At 54.3% G+C, this 17097-nt stretch overlaps 1 protein-coding gene across 3 annotated transcripts; it reads left to right on the top strand.

Annotated features, from left to right (window-relative positions):
* The first annotated feature begins 1194 nt into the window (after window positions 1-1194).
* Ampd2 (adenosine monophosphate deaminase 2) lies at window positions 1195-13521 on the top strand. 3 transcript variants are annotated; one of them, XM_026789632.1, is made up of 19 exons: window positions 1440-1629; window positions 2368-2589; window positions 6805-6935; window positions 7109-7239; window positions 7549-7617; window positions 7718-7829; window positions 8071-8257; window positions 8511-8652; window positions 8758-8847; window positions 9066-9195; window positions 9879-10073; window positions 10156-10287; window positions 10430-10593; window positions 10875-11001; window positions 11090-11253; window positions 11527-11647; window positions 11906-12079; window positions 12256-12366; window positions 12499-13521. In XM_026789632.1, exons 2-19 carry the CDS (start codon window positions 2502-2504, stop codon window positions 12703-12705), a joined length of 2475 nt encoding a protein of 824 aa, XP_026645433.1. In that variant the 5' UTR covers window positions 1440-1629; window positions 2368-2501; the 3' UTR covers window positions 12706-13521. The 3 variants fall into 3 exon arrangements, with proteins under 3 accessions (XP_005367934.1, XP_026645433.1, XP_005367933.1); XM_005367877.2 differs by lacking the exon at window positions 2368-2589 and having other exon boundaries at window positions 1195-1629; XM_005367876.2 differs by lacking the exon at window positions 1440-1629 and having other exon boundaries at window positions 1640-2589.
* Window positions 13522-17097: the final 3576 nt, after the last annotated feature.

The following is a 17097-nucleotide window of genomic DNA, read 5'->3' as shown; positions in this document are numbered from 1 at the left end:
TTTTTCGAGACAGGGTTTCTCTGTGGCTTTGGAGCCTGTCCTGGAACTAGCTCTATAGACCAGGCTGGTCTCAAATTCACAGAGATCCACCTGTCTCTGCCTCCCGAGTGCTGGTATTAAAGGCGTGCGCCACCATCGCCCAGCCCCTGTTTTTGTCTTCTTATATATAAGTGCATTGCCTCCCAGGTGTAGAGGGATGTTACCACTGAGCCCTCAACCCCTTCCCAGAGCAATAGTTTTCAAAGTTTACGAAGAGTGGACAGGAGATACCCTGGAGGTAGGCTCGGATGTAGATAGAGAATGGGGCTCAGGGCCCAGAGGTCAGGGTAGGGACAGGAAGGAAGAGTTGTGGGGGTGGTGAGACCTTTAGAACAGCTGGGTGTGTGTGTGTGTGGGGGGAATGAAGGACTCCCCCAAGGGCAAGAATAGGGACTTTTAGTGAGAGAACTTTCCAGGTTTCCCTTAGGTAGGACTGGCCCTCAGGCGCGGGGAATGCTGGTTTGAGAGGAGTTGAGAGGCCCTATTCAAACAGTCCAATTTCACTTAACCCACAAGGAGAGCCAATGAGTTGGCAATAAGGATCCCAGGCATTGGGTAGTAACTTAACAGGCCAGACACAGGCCTAAGCACTTATAATTAACTCATTTATCTTCACCAGCATCATATAGAGCAGATACTCATTTACAGAAATAGCTCAGAGAAGTTCAGCGTTAAATCAGGAGTAGGTGGAGATGCCTGAATTTGAACCTAGATATTCTGGCTAGTCCAACCTCAATATAGAAACTAGTGTGGGATGGGGAGCTAGCCTCGAAGGGCACACCCTGTTTACCAATGTTCAATAGAAGGAAACAGATTCAGGTGGGAATGCCGAGAATGCAAGGGCAGGGCTTCTGCTTAAAATGGATCCTGGGACCCTAATAATAGCTACCTGACTTTGTGCCAGGCATTGTGCAAAGGGGCTTTACATTCAATCCTCAGTAACTCCTTTGAATGAGATGCTGTCATTACCTCATCTCATCTTACTGATGAGGAAGCTGACGCACAAAAATCGCCCAAGACCAAAAGGCCAAGCCAGGCCAAGCGGGGCGGGTGGCTGCCCACGTGGCGTTAGGGAAACAGGGAGAATGGTGGGGGCGTGGCTAGACGGGCGGAGGCGTGGCCGAGCGGGGCGTGGCCGCAGACTTGGCGGGGCCTGGGGCAGGCGAGGTTGGCGCGCGTCCGGGAAGGTTTAGGCGGGGTCGCACCTGTTGCGTGACTCCCCCGCAGCTCGGCCACGGGGTTCGGATCGCTAATTGATGCCCAGAAAGTAGTGAAAGAACCCTAGGCGAATTCCGGGTCCGGTTTTCTGCGGAGCACGTGGCCGGCTTCCTCTTGAGTGCGGGCTGGGGGGTCGCGACTCCAGGGTCTCCTGAGGTCATTCTGGCCGCAGAAGTCGGCGGAGTCCGCCTTCGGCCAGCTGGCCATTTTGAAAAACTCCCTTCCCGCCTCTCAGTGCTGGTGCAGGGGCCAGTGGCGCGACCTCGCCCCGGTGGGGCCCTCTCCCTTCACCCCAGCCGGGCTTTCCCGCTGGGCAGACTTTGCTAGGCAGCCTCCCTGGTACCACTCGGGACTCGGGCAGTATGGCCTCAGGTAAGCGTGGGGCGCGTGTTTTGGTGATACAGAGATCCCGGGACAGAGGTGCCTTGGTCCGGTGACAAGAGCGAGTGTGAGGGTCTTGGCACAGCCTGCAAGACCTAGGGGATGTGAGCAGATCCTAGAAGGGTCTGGGAAGCAGAGCTTGAGTGTGCAGGCAGAGTCTGGGGTCTTTCCCACAGACCGCAGACAGGACCGTGCCTCCTGCTCTTCCTGTCTTCCTAGGAGGCAGCGTCTGCCAGTCAGTGGAATTTTCCCAAGACAGGCTCCTCCCTCCCGGGCTCGAATTCTTCGTTCTGCCTCCTTCTCCCAAAGCTGAGCTGTCCCTAGAGCAGGGGTCAGATGGAGTAGAGTGTGGGCTCTACCTCAGAGGCGCTGGGTTTTCATGAGTACTCTTGCCTTGTCCCTGGAGGAAATGGGTTTTGAGTTTGGAGAAGCTCAGGCTGTATTTTTGCTTATTATTTTTCGCTCTGGTTGGCCGGGCCAACCTAGCCTGGACTTTGGCTTCTTTGCCTTGAAGCTTTGGCAAGGGATGAGGGCTCGCGAGGTGGGGTGAGGGGTGGTGCAGAGCTGAGAGCTGGCGCTGCTCCATCTGTTTTCTTTGCACCCCCACCCCAGTCCGCGTTACCATCAGTCACGTCACTCTAGGGACTGGAGTGGGAAGGGAGGGATAAGGGGCAGGATGGAGGCCCCACTACCCGAGGTTGCCTAGACAACATCAGAAATCGTGGCCAGGGCCTCTTCCGCCTGCGGGGCGCTGCTTCCTGCATCAGTCACTCCCGCTGGGGGCGGGGCGGAGGAAGGGGTTGGATGTAAGAGAGCTTGGCCTCAGCCGGTGAGGTTCCTCCGCTGTCGCCTTGGCCCCAGCCATGGCATCCTATCCTGGCCCAAGCAAGTCCAAGTCCAAATATCCCTTTAAGAAGCGGGCCAGCCTGCAAGCTTCCGCTGCTGCTCCAGGTAAGTGTTCTTGGCTTCAGGCATGGGCTCCTCCAGGTTACCTGGTGCCTCCAGGTTACCTGGTGCCTTAGAGAGGGGCCCCCTTCTGCAGCACCCTCTCTGCAATGATGCCTCTCTAACCTCGGTTCCAGGGCTGACTAGCTGGTTTCCATGGCGGAGAGAGGGGGCCGGGAGGGGGTGCCTGAGGTTTCCATGTCAGGGATGCTGCCCTCCGTAACAAGGAGTGGGTGTGGATGTGAGTGCAGGAGAGTCGTCTGTGCACACGTGCCCGCTTGTGCAGATGCTAAGACGGCGTGTGAGGTGTATGTGAATGGAGAGGGGAGGGTGTGGGACTGCCTGCTTTGCGGACTGGCTACCGTGTTTGGTGCCTGTGCCTAGGCAAGGCAGGCTCACCTTGTTAACTCTTTCCAAGACCCTAGATCTAGAACTCCCTCGTTGGTGAGAGTGGCGGACTTTGACATCTGGGGTCATGCATTGCTGGCACATACGGGGCTAGGGCTCAATTGCTACTATCCTTGCTGTGTGCTTGTTCCTGGTCTGTGTTGTGAGTCTCTTCCGGAGAGCGGGAGTCTTTGGGATGCCTAGTGGGCTGTGTACCTTGCACCCTTGGGTTTGGCTCCTATTTTGTGGGTATCTCTGCACCATTGGCGGCTGATTGTGTGCTGCGGACTGTCTGTCCTGGTGAGAACTCAGCTACTAGAGTTTGTGCTTCCAGGGGTGAGGGTGTCCCCCACGCTCAAGTGTTCTGGCTAAAGAAAGACCTTTTGGTGATTGTTGTTAACCCCTCGTAGCTGTATTTACACCCTGGCCACCCTCCTCTAGCTTGTTCTTAGGCTGCGGAAGATGCCCGACTAGGGCTTTGTACTGTGCTGAGCTGTGTCTCAGGCTGTGTGCTCAGATCTGTGTCTTCCAAGTGTGTGCTCTGGGGCTGCGCTGGTTACTCTGTGGCTGAACCAGAGACTCTTGGGTGGTTAGACCCTGAGAGCATCTTGTCCCAGGGGTCAAGACCTAGTGAGGCAGTCTTGATAAGGGGGGGGGGGGGGCTCCTAGTCAAGAGGAGAGAGTAGGCACCAGAATCCTGGAGCTGATGATGTGGTCCCCTCTTGGCTTTGGGCTATATATGTCATGTTGTGATACCAACTTATGGCCCCGGGCCAGGGAGACAGGACCTGGCCTGAGGGAGTGTGGAGGTTGTTGCCAGTGTGTCCCCTCTGGTGAGTCTAGTAGTGTTTTGTAGTCATGTGACAGATTGGGAAGATGACTCTGGCTGCTGGAACCCTGCCGGCTCATCCAGCTCTGCTGCGTAGGCCCAGGGTTACCTGACAATAAAGGGTTTAAAATGAGAGCTTTTGACTTCATTTCTGTAGCTCTGAGGTCTGCCTTCAGGGACGTAGAAGTGGCTGGTGGCTGGATGTGTGATGCACGCCTGTCATTAGCTACTTGGGAAGCTGAGGCAGAAGGATCATGAGTTCCAGGTATGCCTGGACACGAGAAAAAGAGAAAGGGGTGAGGGTTGAGCACACACAAGGCCTCAGTGTGGTCCCAGTAATGAAAAAGACCAGAAAACAAAACTCCCAAATGTATTTAAGAGGATGGATAGGATCTGGATCTGGGTTTTTTTTATTTGTTTGGTTTTTGAAACAGGGTTTCTGTGTATAGCCTTGGCTGTCCTGGAATTCACTCTGTAGACCAGACTAGCCTCAAACGCAGAGATCCTCCTTGTCTCTGGCTCCTGTGTGCTGGGTTTAAAGATGTGTACCACCACTGCCTGGTCTAGTATCTGGGTTCTTGATAATCAAAGACTTTGAAATCTGGGTTGGGTAGGTAGTTGTTGATCATTACCTATTCTGCACTCTTGCAAGGGAGAAATGGTATCACCTCATCACCCCTACAAAGCTCCTTTCTGTTCTTGCTCTTTCTACTTAGCAGCCTTGTCCCTGCACTGGGCTCAGAGGCCCTCTCACCCTCCCGGCTGAAGGGGCTCCATGTGGGAAGTGTTTGGAGCATCCCAGGAATTTCTGATTGCAGTCTCCTGGACTCAGGGCCCTAAGCTTTACAGAACACTTGTAGGACATTCCTCTGTGAGTCCTGGGGCTAGGGCCAGGTAGGACAAGGCTACTTCTGACCCACTTATAGCCTGTGTCCAGAGGTTAAGACAAGCAAATAGCCGGGCGATGGTGGCGCACGCCTTTAATCCCAGCACTCGGGAGGCAGAGGCAGGCGGATCTCTGTGAGTTCGAGACCAGCCTGGTCTACAGAGCTAGTGCCAGGACAGGCTCCAAAGCCACAGAGAAACCCTGTCTCGAAAAAAAAAAAAAAAAAAAAAAGACAAGCAAATAAACAAAAGTAGAGTTCTGTGTGTCTCCCAAATGCTGCTCCCATATTCCAAGGTAGTCTTCTTGAATAGGTTGTTCCTACCCTGACAGTGGGCTTGGGACTGGCGTGGAGGCCAAGAAGCCTCTGTAACTAGCTCCTATTCAGATTCAACCGGTGGTCCAACTACCAGCCAGCTTTTGCATGTAGCAAAGACCTTGTCTCTCCCGAAGAGCTCATAGTTAGGGCCCGAAAGACTGGTGGACAGAGGTAACTGCCCAGAGGCTCAGGGCCCAGGGGAGGATGGCTAGTCTCCATTCTTGTCTCTTCTCCTACCCTTTGGCCAGCCAGACTGTGTCTACTTTCTGTCCCCTAGGGCTGTGGTTTAAGGAGACTTGGCCCCTCCTTTTCAGACTGCCTTGCTTGGCCATATCAGCCTGTCTTGTTTCCCTGTTGAGATCCCTGCATCGGGGTGGACCTCGCTGGCACTGAAGAGGTTAAGGTTCTGTTAGAGTTCTCCTCTGGGTTTCTGAACTCCCTTGAACTCTCCCAGCCCCCTACTTGGGGCCATCCCAGGGTCTCCCCTGCTTATAGCCGCACTTGGTACAGCCCATGCCAGCCCCTGAGCTGTCCTGGGGGACTGACTGCAGCTTCACAAGGCAAACAGGCAGGCAAGGGGCACGGGGCTGCTACCAGAACACTCTTGAACTCCGCAGGTAGGGTGCCAGTAGGGAGCACGGCAAGTCAGAAGCTGGGTCCTGATCTAGGTTAAGCTCCTTTCTCTTTCTTTGTCCAGCTTTGGGACTGTACCTGGAATACTAGGAAGTGGGTGCAAAGACCATAAGGCATACTACCTAGACAGAGCCTCCGAGTCCTTTTCTAAGACAGAGTGGAGGTGGGGAAGAAGGTTCTGGAAGGATGGCTGCATCTTCTCCAGCTGGCTGGGAGAACCGAGGGTCTGTGAACAGCTTCCTGCAGGAGGAGGCTAAGACTGTTGAAGGACCTATCTGAGTCCTTCCTGGTGGGCTGGGGTCTCAGGCCGTCCAGGAGACTAGCTGCTTCAGACCGTTAGTGTTAGCTCCGTGGTGGGGCCCATGAAGAGTTGTTCTGCCCTGGTTGGAGTAGAAAGACCCCTGGCTTCCAACTTTTCCTTTCCCAGGGCCTTCTGTGGGGCCTCCAGCCCAGATGCTAGTGTCTCCAAGTGGCATAGACTGTGGTAGCTCCCTTCAGGACAGCTAGCAGTGGGTGGGGCAGCCTTGGCAGCTCTGGGGTCCTCGAGAGAGGACAGGCCCCTACGGGGAGAGAGGGCGCCTTAGCAACCAGGTCCTCTTCTTGGATAGTTGCTTCTCAGAGTGTCTGCTGTACTTGCCTGTGCCTTGCAGGTCTAGGAGAGGAGAAGGCCGCTCTGTTCTTGTCTGTGAAGGACCTGTTAGGCCAGGGGCGGATCTGATCCTGGGTTTGTGCGCTAGAAGCTGACGATCCTTAGTGTGGCCACTGGTCCTAAATGAGTGCCGTGTGTGTGTGTGTGTGTGTGTGTGTGTGTGTGTGTGTGTGCACATGTGCACCCCTTTCTGGAAAATAGTCCCATGCAGATAGATCCTCCTGGTCTAAGGGAGGGGGCCACCCCCACCTCAAGTTCTTATCGCAGAATTGATTCATTTGCTCTGTAGGCAGGCGCAGGACCTCATCCCTGAGGCTGGGGTGGTTACAGGCCTCTGTGTAGATGTGGATGGTTTCCTTTGGGAGCCCCACATGGCTGCTCTTCTGTCTCAGTGGATATATTGCCCAGTGTCTAGGCCCTGGCTTTTAATAGGTTCTGGCCCCAGGGTGGGAACAGGCTCTTGGCTTCCTAGATAGGTCCTACCCCTCCTCCCCTTGACCCTGGCATCACTGTCTCTACAGAGGCTCGGGGTAGTCTGGGGGCCTCTCCGCTGCAGTCTGCCCGATCCCTGCAGGGCACTGCCCCCGGCCTCAAGCACTTCCCACTCGACCTTCGCACATCTATGGATGGCAAATGCAAGGAGATCGCTGAGGTATCACCGGGGCACCCCACCCCTTCTCACCTCATTCTTGGCTGTCCCTGACCCTAAGCCTTGCCCAGGAGCCGTGCCTCCTGCCCACACCCCTTGCCCAGTCTCTGTGGGGGGTCACAGAGGGCTTGAAAGCATGGCCGCCTGACCTTTCCTCGTTCCCTCCTTGGTACCAGGAGCTGTTCAGCCGCTCACTGGCTGAGAGTGAGCTCCGCAGCGCCCCTTATGAGTTCCCAGAGGCCAGCCCCATCGAGCAGCTGGAGGAGCGGAGGCAGCGGCTGGAGCGGCAGATCAGCCAGGATGTCAAGTGAGCCTGCTCCTGCCTCTCCCCTGTCCCTTTGTCCCTTTGAGGTCCACTGGGGAGGCAGCACAGAGCACATTCTCTGGAGCCAGGCCATGCTCATTCCATCTTCTGGGAGGTTTAGAGTCTGCAGGATAAACTTACTTCTGGAACTGCTTTCTCGTCTCTGAAGTGGGCTGCGAGCAGCCCAGGATCCACAGCCCTGCCCGTGAGGACCACCTGTGGCAGTGTGTGCACAGCAGCTGGCACAGGCTGGGACCCGGCTGCTGCAGCCACTGCTCTTGCTTTACCAGACCCTTTTCCTCTCACCTCTAGGCTGGAGCCAGATATCCTGCTTCGGGCCAAGCAAGATTTCCTGAAGACAGACAGTGACTCGGACTTACAGTGAGGAAGGAAGGGGACATGCAGGGGGCATGCGCCGGGCCTGTGGAGCTGGGGTCTGTACTGTGGCTGTCTCAACCCCTTCTGTCTTCCTTTCTCATAGGCTCTACAAGGAGCAAGGAGAGGGACAGGGTGACAGGGGTCCTTGGGAGCGCGATGCGGTACTGGAACGGGAATTTCAGCGGGTCATCATCTCTGGGGAGGAGAAGTGCGGGGTGAGTGTGGAGTGAAGCCTTGGGTTCTAGAGAGTTCTGGCCTGGGGAACTGGCGGGAGCTAGAGAGTGCATCTTTCTTCTGGTGCCTGGAGTGTCAGAGGTGCTGGGACTGGAGAGGGCTGGGTAGTCCTGGGCTCGAGGCCTTTGAAACTGGGGGTCAGCAGTATGCAGTCTGGGGATGGCCAAAGGGTGAGTATTATAAGCCTGAGTGTGGACAGTGACTGCCTGTCCTTGTCTTCAGGTGCCATTCACAGACCTGTTAGATGCAGCCAAAAGTGTGGTGCGGGCACTCTTCATCCGGGAGAAGTACATGGCCCTGGCCCTGCAAAGCTTCTGCCCCACCACCCGCCGCTACCTGCAGCAGCTGGCTGAGAAGCCCCTGGAGACGCGAACCTATGAGCAGAGCCCTGATACCCCTGTGTCTGCTGGTGGGAGCTCCCGTCCCTCCCCAGACCCCAACTGCCCTGGGTGCTTAGGCTTGGAGCCTGGGCGCTTCTGCCCTGCCTGCATTTCCCCGCACCCAGGCTTTCTGGCTTCTTGCTGTCAGGCAGGGTGGAGGTTGGGTCCCATAGCTGCTCTTTTGGAGCCTTTGACATCCCTTGCTATGGACCCCACAGACTGGGCAGCTGCAGGCTCTGAAGCTCCCTGGCCCCGACTCTTCCCCCGCTCTCCCCTTTGCAGATGCCCCGGTGCACCCCCCGGCCCTGGAGCAGCACCCGTATGAGCACTGTGAGCCTAGCACCATGCCTGGGGACCTGGGCTTGGGCCTGCGCATGGTGCGTGGTGTGGTGCATGTCTACACCCGCAGGGATCCGGATGAGCAGTAAGAGGGGTGTGGTGTGTGCTGGGGTGTACCGTAGGGAATTGGCTTGGGAGAGGGGCCAGGCGGCTTGCCTTGCTCTCCTCACCTGAGTTTCCCACATGCTAGCTGTCCAGAGGTAGAACTTCCGTACCCTGACCTACAGGAGTTTGTTGCTGACGTCAATGTGCTGATGGCCCTGATTATCAATGGCCCCATGTAAGTTCCCACCTGTCCCACCTCAGAGCCCAGATCTTCCAGCCTTGCCCTGCCCTGCCCTGCCCTGCCCCAGACAACTGTCACTTTGTCACCTGCCACTCCCGAGTCATGTATTCCTAGTCTGCTGCCCTTACTCTGTATGCTCCTGCCTCCTGCCTTCGCCCTTCCCGGGAACCTCCACCAGGAGCTGAGTCTTTCTCTTCTTCCTTCTTGCCCAGAAAGTCATTCTGCTACCGCCGGCTGCAGTACCTGAGCTCCAAATTCCAGATGCATGTTCTGCTCAACGAGATGAAGGAACTGGCTGCTCAGAAGAAAGTGCCCCACCGGGACTTCTACAATATCCGGAAGGTGGGCCCTCAGCTTGTGGTCTTTGTGTCCTGATGGATCTCTCTCCTCCCGAGACTGGGGTTCTCCTCTCGCCCCCCAACAGTCAATATGGAGAGCCCTCTTTTACCCCGTTTTGGCCATGGACATTTCTTCTAAAAAATTACTATGTTACAATTATGTAATTGTGTGTGTGTATGGGTGTGGGCATGTGGAGGCTGAGGAAAACCTCCCAGAAGTCCTTTCTCCTCTTCTGCCCTCTGGGTCCTGGGGAGTGGCTTGTCAGGTTCGGTGGCAGGTGCCTTCACCTGCTGAGCCCTCTCTCCCCAACTTTGCATTTGTTTGTGTGTTATGTGTGCATATATTTATGCATGCTTGCAAGTACATGGTCACAGTGTGTGTGTGTGTGTGTGTGTGCACATGCGTGCATGTATGTGCACATCCCTGTGCACATTCACGCATGTGGCGGGGAAGCCAAAGTTAACATTGACAGAGTTTCTCGCTTAAACTCAGAGTTTGTTGCTCTGACTAGTCTAGGTTTATTTTGTGTCTCCCTTGCCTCTGCCATCCTCACGTTAAGATTATAGGTAGACTGTTGCATACCCCTGGCATTTATGTGGGTTCAGGGGATCACTACTGTAGTCCTCATGTGCTGAAGTAGTAAAGCCCTAGCCATTGGTGGACCCCGCGGTCCCTCTCTGCTGCAGGTGGACACGCACATCCATGCCTCATCCTGCATGAACCAGAAGCATCTGCTGCGCTTCATCAAGCGGGCAATGAAGCGGCATCTGGAGGAGATCGTACATGTTGAGCAGGGCCGTGAGCAGACCCTACGGGAGGTCTTTGAGAGCATGAACCTCACGGCCTATGACCTCAGCGTGGACACACTGGACGTGCATGCGGTATGTCCCAGGGGCTGGGGTGTTGGGTCGGCACTAGGGCCAGGGATTAGGGGTATGACCTCGGCCTTCCCATCTCCTCCAGGACAGGAATACCTTCCACCGATTTGATAAATTCAATGCCAAATACAACCCTATCGGGGAGTCTGTCCTCCGAGAGATCTTCATCAAAACCGACAACAAGATTTCTGGGAAGTACTTTGCTCATATCATCAAGGTATGGAGCAGCTGCCCTACTGAGCTAGAGCCCACGTGTAGGAGGGCTCCAGTGCCAGGAGCGGGGAGGCAGGAGGCCTGAGGAACACCTGTGCTGGGTCCCCGGGCCGGGAGGAACCTGTTGTGTTGCTTCTGCTGTCTAGGAGGTGATGTCAGACCTGGAGGAGAGCAAATACCAGAACGCAGAGCTCCGACTGTCCATCTACGGGCGCTCGAGGGACGAGTGGGACAAGCTGGCACGCTGGGCAGTGGTGCACAAAGTGCACTCTCCCAATGTGCGCTGGCTGGTGCAGGTGCCCCGCCTCTTGTGAGTGTCCCTTAGAGCGGGAGGAAGCCCCAGGGCTGTTCAGGTACAAAGGGCCAGGGCTTGCCTTCCATTCTGCTGGGATGGCTAAGCCTTCAGGAGCCAGGCTAGGCACTCTCAGTGCCAGGAAGGGCCTCCCAGGCCAACCCACGGTCTGTCCAGCCTGGTCTCTCCGGATGTCCCACCTTCCCACTGTGGTTCAGGCTGGTGCTCCTCATGACAGCTCTGCCCCTTGCTGTCCTGCTGCTGGCCCTGCATCTGCTTGTGTCCTGTCTTCCCTGCAGTGACGTGTACCGCACCAAGGGCCAGCTGGCCAACTTCCAAGAGATGCTGGAGAACATCTTTCTGCCACTGTTTGAGGCTACCGTGCACCCTGCCAGCCACCCAGAGCTGCACCTGTTTCTGGAGCACGTGAGCAGTGGCCAGGGCGGGGCGGGGGCAGGCTAGCTGGGTGAGGGCCCAGCTGTGGCCCTTGGACTGACCACCAGCTGTCTGCCAGGTGGATGGCTTTGACAGTGTGGATGATGAGTCCAAGCCGGAGAACCACGTTTTCAACCTGGAGAGTCCCCTCCCGGAAGCCTGGGTGGAGGAGGACAACCCACCCTACGCCTACTACCTGTATTACACCTTTGCTAACATGGCCGTGTTGAACCATCTGCGCAGGTGCTTATCCCAGGGGTGCTGACCCTCCGCTTGCCTTGCTTCTGAGCGCCCTGACTCACATTGCCCTGGGGGGCTCCTCCTGCCTGGGCTCTTTCTGTGCCCATAGGCTTCCTTTGTCATCCCCTCTAGTGGAGAATCTGCCCCTGTCCTCCATCCTAGGCCCCCACAGCCACAAGCTAGAGGGCACGTGTGTGCCGGTGGTGTGGGATCCGGGGTCAGGTGAGCTTAGGTGTGCCCGGGCTCTGGAACTGACTGTGTCTTCATACCCCTCAGGCAGAGGGGTTTCCACACGTTTGTGCTGAGGCCGCACTGCGGGGAGGCTGGGCCCATCCACCATCTGGTGTCAGCCTTCATGCTGGCCGAGAACATCTCCCACGGGCTGCTTCTGCGCAAGGTCAGGGTCTACACCCCCAGCCTCCACATGCAGCTCTTTGCCCTCCTGCTCCTCCTCCTCACCCAGCCATGAGATCACATTCCTTCCTCCCTATATAATTAGCTCTTCCCACCCATCCCCTAGTGGAGAGCCCAGCTTGGATTTACCGTTCTTATGTGAGACCCAACCTGGAGACCCCTTCCCCTGCTCCCCAGAACCAGTATGCCCTCCCAGCACTGAGACCTCCCGACAATTCCTCCTTTCCTCCTACCTCCCCAGGCCCCTGTCCTGCAGTACCTATATTACCTGGCTCAGATCGGCATCGCCATGTCCCCGCTTAGCAACAATAGCCTGTTCCTCAGCTACCACCGGAACCCTCTACCCGAGTACTTGTCCCGCGGCCTCATGGTTTCGCTGTCCACGGATGATCCCCTGCAGTTCCACTTCACCAAGGTCAGACCCACTGGCAGCAGGTGGCCTTGGGTGGGTGGGTGTCTCAGGGATCCCTGGGTTTTTCTGGGTCTGTGCTGCCCCTTGCTGGTGGAACATTGCAGCTGTTAGCTAAGCCCTTAAAGGAGGGAGAGGCTGCAGGGACCGGATGCCTCTCTCAAGGAACCTGGCCTGTGCAGGAACCCCTGATGGAGGAGTACAGCATTGCCACTCAGGTGTGGAAGCTCAGCTCCTGCGACATGTGTGAACTGGCTCGGAACAGTGTGCTCATGAGTGGCTTCTCCCACAAGGTATGATACGCAACCTTCCCCGGGGCTGGGTGTCACCTCTGTCATCCTTTGTTTTGGGGTCCCGGTCGTGTCCCTATGATGATTGGATCTCCCTGCAGCTTCTGCTCATCACCCACACCACACCCTCTGCAGGTAAAAAGCCACTGGCTGGGACCCAACTATACCAAGGAGGGCCCCGAGGGCAATGACATCCGCCGCACCAACGTGCCAGACATCCGAGTAGGCTACCGCCATGAGACCCTGTGCCAGGAGCTTGCGCTTATCACACAGGCCATCCAGAGTGAGACGCTGGAGACCATCCCAGAGGAAGTGGGCCTTGTCATGAGCCCGGGGCCTTAGTGAACCTGGTCCATGCAGTGCTCGCCCATCTCAGCGACTTGATCGTGTCTGTGATTGGCCCCCTTCCACCTGGTGTGGTCTCTGCATGTCTCTGTTCTCTGTTTCCGTCCTGCATGTCTTTGACCAGGTCTTGCCTCTGGGCCACCTCAATGAAAGCAAGTCCAGGAATCTGCTTCACTGCCGTCTTGGCTCAGGTGGTACCTGATGACTGAGATTTAGGGCTGGCCCTGCTAATGACCCGTCCCAGGATTGTCAGAGGTCTGGCTGTCCTATGGTGTCTTCAGTGTCCACAGGGGCTTGGGATAGTTGTGTGGTGTTAGCCCCGTTAGCCTCCGGAGCCCTACCTCGGCAAATCCAGGCTTTGACTAGAGTTCAAGTTGTGGTCCCTTCTTGTTTATGTGGCCATGGGGCAGTCAGGAGGGGCTTATGGTCCCTCTGTTGTGGCACTGGCTGCTTGGTGTCTGTGCTAGGCAGAGTAGGCTTTGGCTTGCTCATGGCCCTGGAGGCCTGGACCACTGCCCCTGCCAAGTCACTGCCTCCTCTGTTCCTCCCCACTCCACATGTCCCTCTGTTACCAGCTCCCTTGTGCCCCTGTGGGAATGGGCAACTGCCCTGATCTGTGTGTACAGTTGGAGGGTGCTGGGCCTGCCGTTAGCCCTGGGGGTGGTACCACCTTCGGGGGTTCCCAGGTCTTTGGCCAGGCCCAGATCCCAGTTAGCCTTCTGCGTTATGTTCTAGACCAAGGCCTTTGCTATGAAGAACAGTGTTTCATATGACCCATTTTCCTAGTGCATGAGAAATAAAAAGATTATTTAAGTAATGAGGCATGCGAAGGTCTCTGTTGGGAGGGAAAGGGTGGTAAGTGGCAAGGTACTCTGGATGGAGTACAGCCTGGGCTGCTGTCTAACAAAGGCTGGTGGCGGTCCTGCCAACACTTCTGAGTGCTTGGGTCGTGTGTGTGTGTGGTTGTGTTGTCACAGCTATGACGTGCAGTACATTCTGAGGCGCATGACATGGATGAAGTGGATTAGTGTGTTTGCACAGAGACCAGGGTATCAGTAGGAGAAAGATGCCCACTGCGCTATTATCCAGTTTGTCCCTTCTGAAGGGGACAGGTGGCTCCAGGTCCATGGTGTATTCTTGTCACACCAGCTTGGAAGGACGGCACACTTCCACATCGTACCTCCTGTGCAGCCTCTTAGGGACTGCATGGCAGGTGGGAACATATGCCCCTACATGTCTGCCTGAGGCCTGTGGTAGGTGTGGTGAGACTGTCAGATTGTATTGCAAGGAGCTGGAGCTGCTGGTGTTTGAACCCCTCTCTAGCAGTTCACTTTCCACCCCAAGTTTGTGGTACGGTTTGCAGGGCATCTCTTTGCCTCTAAGGTGCTAGAGTCCGTTGGCGTGTAAAGAAGGGAAAAGTACACCTTTGATCCTAGCACTCGGGAGGCAGAGGTAGGCGGATCTCTGTGAGTTTGAGGCCAACATGGTCTATAGAGATAGTTCCAGGACAGGCTCCAAAGCTACAGAGAAACCCTGTTTTGAAACACAATAAACAAACAAACAAACAAACGGGAAGTAGAACCTGCCCTGAACAGCGCAGGATATTTCCTGCATAGGCAACAGACACTTGCACAGCTGCTGCTGGCTGGAGAGGTACTATGGACTTCCTGCTTCAGAATTGCAAACCGTTGTGATGTAGGGCCTGGCTGGGAGCCCATGGCCTCAGACTGCAGCAGTGCCCCAGAGACCCAGTGCAGCTGTTTACCTTCCTGACTCTCACTGGCTCCTAGCCAATTCATTTTAGTCATTTCCATATCTGTATTGAATGCTGGAGTTTGGGCATGAGCGGAAGGCTGACCCAACCAACCAACCAACCAACCAACCAACCAACCAACAAAACCACACCAAAAAAACCCTAATTTCTGCTTATTGAAATGGGCTGTGGAGGTAGAAAGGGATAGCAATAGACTGGAGATAAGTTCTACACACCTTGCTGGGCCTTGTCTGCACCCCCCCAAAACAATACTTTCCAAGAATGAGGGGAGCTAACTTTGTGAAATCGGGCAAACAGGCTTAATAGGTTTAGACCGTGCCTTGAAGGCCAGCCCTGCCCGCTCCACACCAGCACTGAGGACTCCATATTCTTTCTCTGAATTTGTAATTAAGGCAAATCCTTTCATATTCTCGCCCAGCTTTTCTTGGTGCTGAGGCCCAGCCCTCAGTACACCGCTAACGAACAAAAACAGTTCTTAGCCACCTCTCCAGTTTTGTAACAACTGGACTTTGGTATTCAGTTTTGCAGAAAATTCTCTTTCAAACATTTATCAACAGTGAACCACCGGGCAGTGGTGGCGCACGCCTTTAATCCCAGCACTCAGGAGGCAGAGGCAGGGGGATCTCTGAATTCGAGGCCAGCCTGGTCTATAAGAGCGAGTTCCAGGACAGGCTCCAAAGCTACACAGAGAAACCGTGTCTTGAAAAACAAAACAACAACAAGTGAATCTTTTTCCTTTTTGGAATTTGGTTTTGTGGTTCCAGGGATAGAATGCCAGACCTTTCATACTCTAGGTTAGTGAGCTGCACGCGCAGCCCAGGAACAACTAACATTTCAAAGGTAAGGAAGGTTTGGCTAACTAAAAAGGAAAGGAACTTTTCTGCACTACAGAATGGGGCACATGTATTTCCCGGTGATGCTCTCAAGAGTGTAAGTGGTGCTGAAGAGACACATCCCATCCTTACCAGCATGTGCTCCAGAGTCGTCACCTGGCTCCTAACAGGAAAAAGCATGGCTATGCTGGCAGTCATTGCTGATCACAGAGCCGGGAAAATGAACCTCGCTGCCAGGTGAAACAAGCGTGGCATGGTCCCAAATGTGATGTGCAGCTCGGAGACCTAGGAAAAACAGGCGGAATAATCTACTCCCGCCCTGTCAGCTCGGTTTCGTTGTCCTGACAGCCCCAGATGGCAGCACAAACCATGAATTAAGACGAAAATACACGGGAGGGAAGATCCTGGGGCTCTTCTAGGGGCATAAAACAGAAACATACATATAAATAAAATGACCGAATTAAAGAAAAAATTTTAATACAGGAAAGTAGGAAGTAAAAATCATATTCTTGCCTATACCAATTTTACCAAGTGTTTATAACGAGCATACTTGAGCTATGTGTATGCATGAATCTATTTTACATATTTATGTTTTCCTTCTAGTTCTTTTCAAAAAGAATTTTTATTACATTTATTTTGCGTGTGTGTGTGCACACGCATGCACGCGCACGCACCCTCGATGTGTTCTTGTCATGAGTGTATGTAGCGGTCAGTTTGGTTCTCTCCGTCCTCCACGGGGGTCCTGGACATGGAGCTGAGTCAGGCGTGGCAGCAATCGTTTACTGAATCCTCTTGCCAATCCCACTTCTTTTTCGAAAGTAGTCTTTGTTTTTTTTTTTTTTTTTAGACAGTCTCCTATGCAGCTCAGGCAGCCTTCACGATTCTTCTACACGATCTTCCTTGTGCTGGGGTTACAGCTGTGTGTCACCATACTCTAAATTCAAGTGATTTCTTTGAATGGAGATTATATTGCATATAAATCTGCTTTAAAAACATTAACATATCTTTAACGTTTCATTAAAATAATCTATAAGCCAGGTGCACATCTTTAATGCCAGCACTTAGGAGGCAGAGGCAGGCGAATCTCTGTGAGTTCGAGGCCAGCCTGGTCTACAAATTGAGTTTCAGGACAGCTACATAGAGAAACCGTGTCTCAAAAAATCAAAAAAAAAAATCTATAAATATAAATTTTGTTGCTGTGCCCTATTCCATGGTTTACTGTCATAACTTTTCTGTGTTAAGAATAACTGAGCCTGGGCTTGTGAAATGGCTCAGTGGGTAAAGGCGTTTGCTGCCACAACTGCCCTGGGTGGATCCTTGGAAGGGAAAGCTGGTTCTTGAAAACTGTCCTCCAGCACATGCACCGTGGTATGTGTGCACACGGTGGCATGTGTGTATGTGTACGTATGCTCAAAATGTAAAAAGATAGTTGGCCTGGGGTGAGTGACTGGCTATGCACTGTGGGCCAAAACACCTGGGCTTTAGCTGTACTCCTGGTCCGTGTGATCACGGGCAAGATCCTTCCTTCTCTGTGCCTACGGATTTTTATCCATAGTCTTTCTTCATGCTGGATTCTCCCCGCCATTGGGTTTAAAGCAGTTGGTAAGATTTTGGTAAGCTTCAGCTTGGGTTTGCACAAGACTCGAGATTCTCACCCTAACCTACAAGCCCATAAGAGAGAATTATTACCAGGTTTAAGACATCTCTTTCACTTGATAAAGCTAACCGAAGCCCTTTCCTTGTTTGCTCTCTGCCTTTCCAGACCTCCCATACAGTCTCCCT

This window comes from Microtus ochrogaster, unplaced genomic scaffold, assembly GCF_000317375.1.
Source record: "Microtus ochrogaster isolate Prairie Vole_2 unplaced genomic scaffold, MicOch1.0 UNK25, whole genome shotgun sequence".
Classification (NCBI taxonomy): domain Eukaryota; kingdom Metazoa; phylum Chordata; class Mammalia; order Rodentia; family Cricetidae; genus Microtus; species Microtus ochrogaster.
The sequence above is the reverse complement of the archived record's forward strand: the minus strand, read 5'-3'. Positions and strand labels throughout refer to the sequence as shown.

Coding starts and splice junctions, on each gene's coding strand:
- Ampd2 (XM_026789632.1), top strand. CDS start 2,502: ATGGCATCCTATCCTGGCCCAAGCAAGTCCAAGTCCAAATATCCCTTT. Junction 7,240..7,548: donor CAGATCAGCCAGGATGTCAA/GTGAGCCTGCTC, acceptor TCTCACCTCTAG/GCTGGAGCCAGATATCCTGC. Junction 12,367..12,498: donor TGAGTGGCTTCTCCCACAAG/GTATGATACGCA, acceptor CACCCTCTGCAG/GTAAAAAGCCACTGGCTGGG.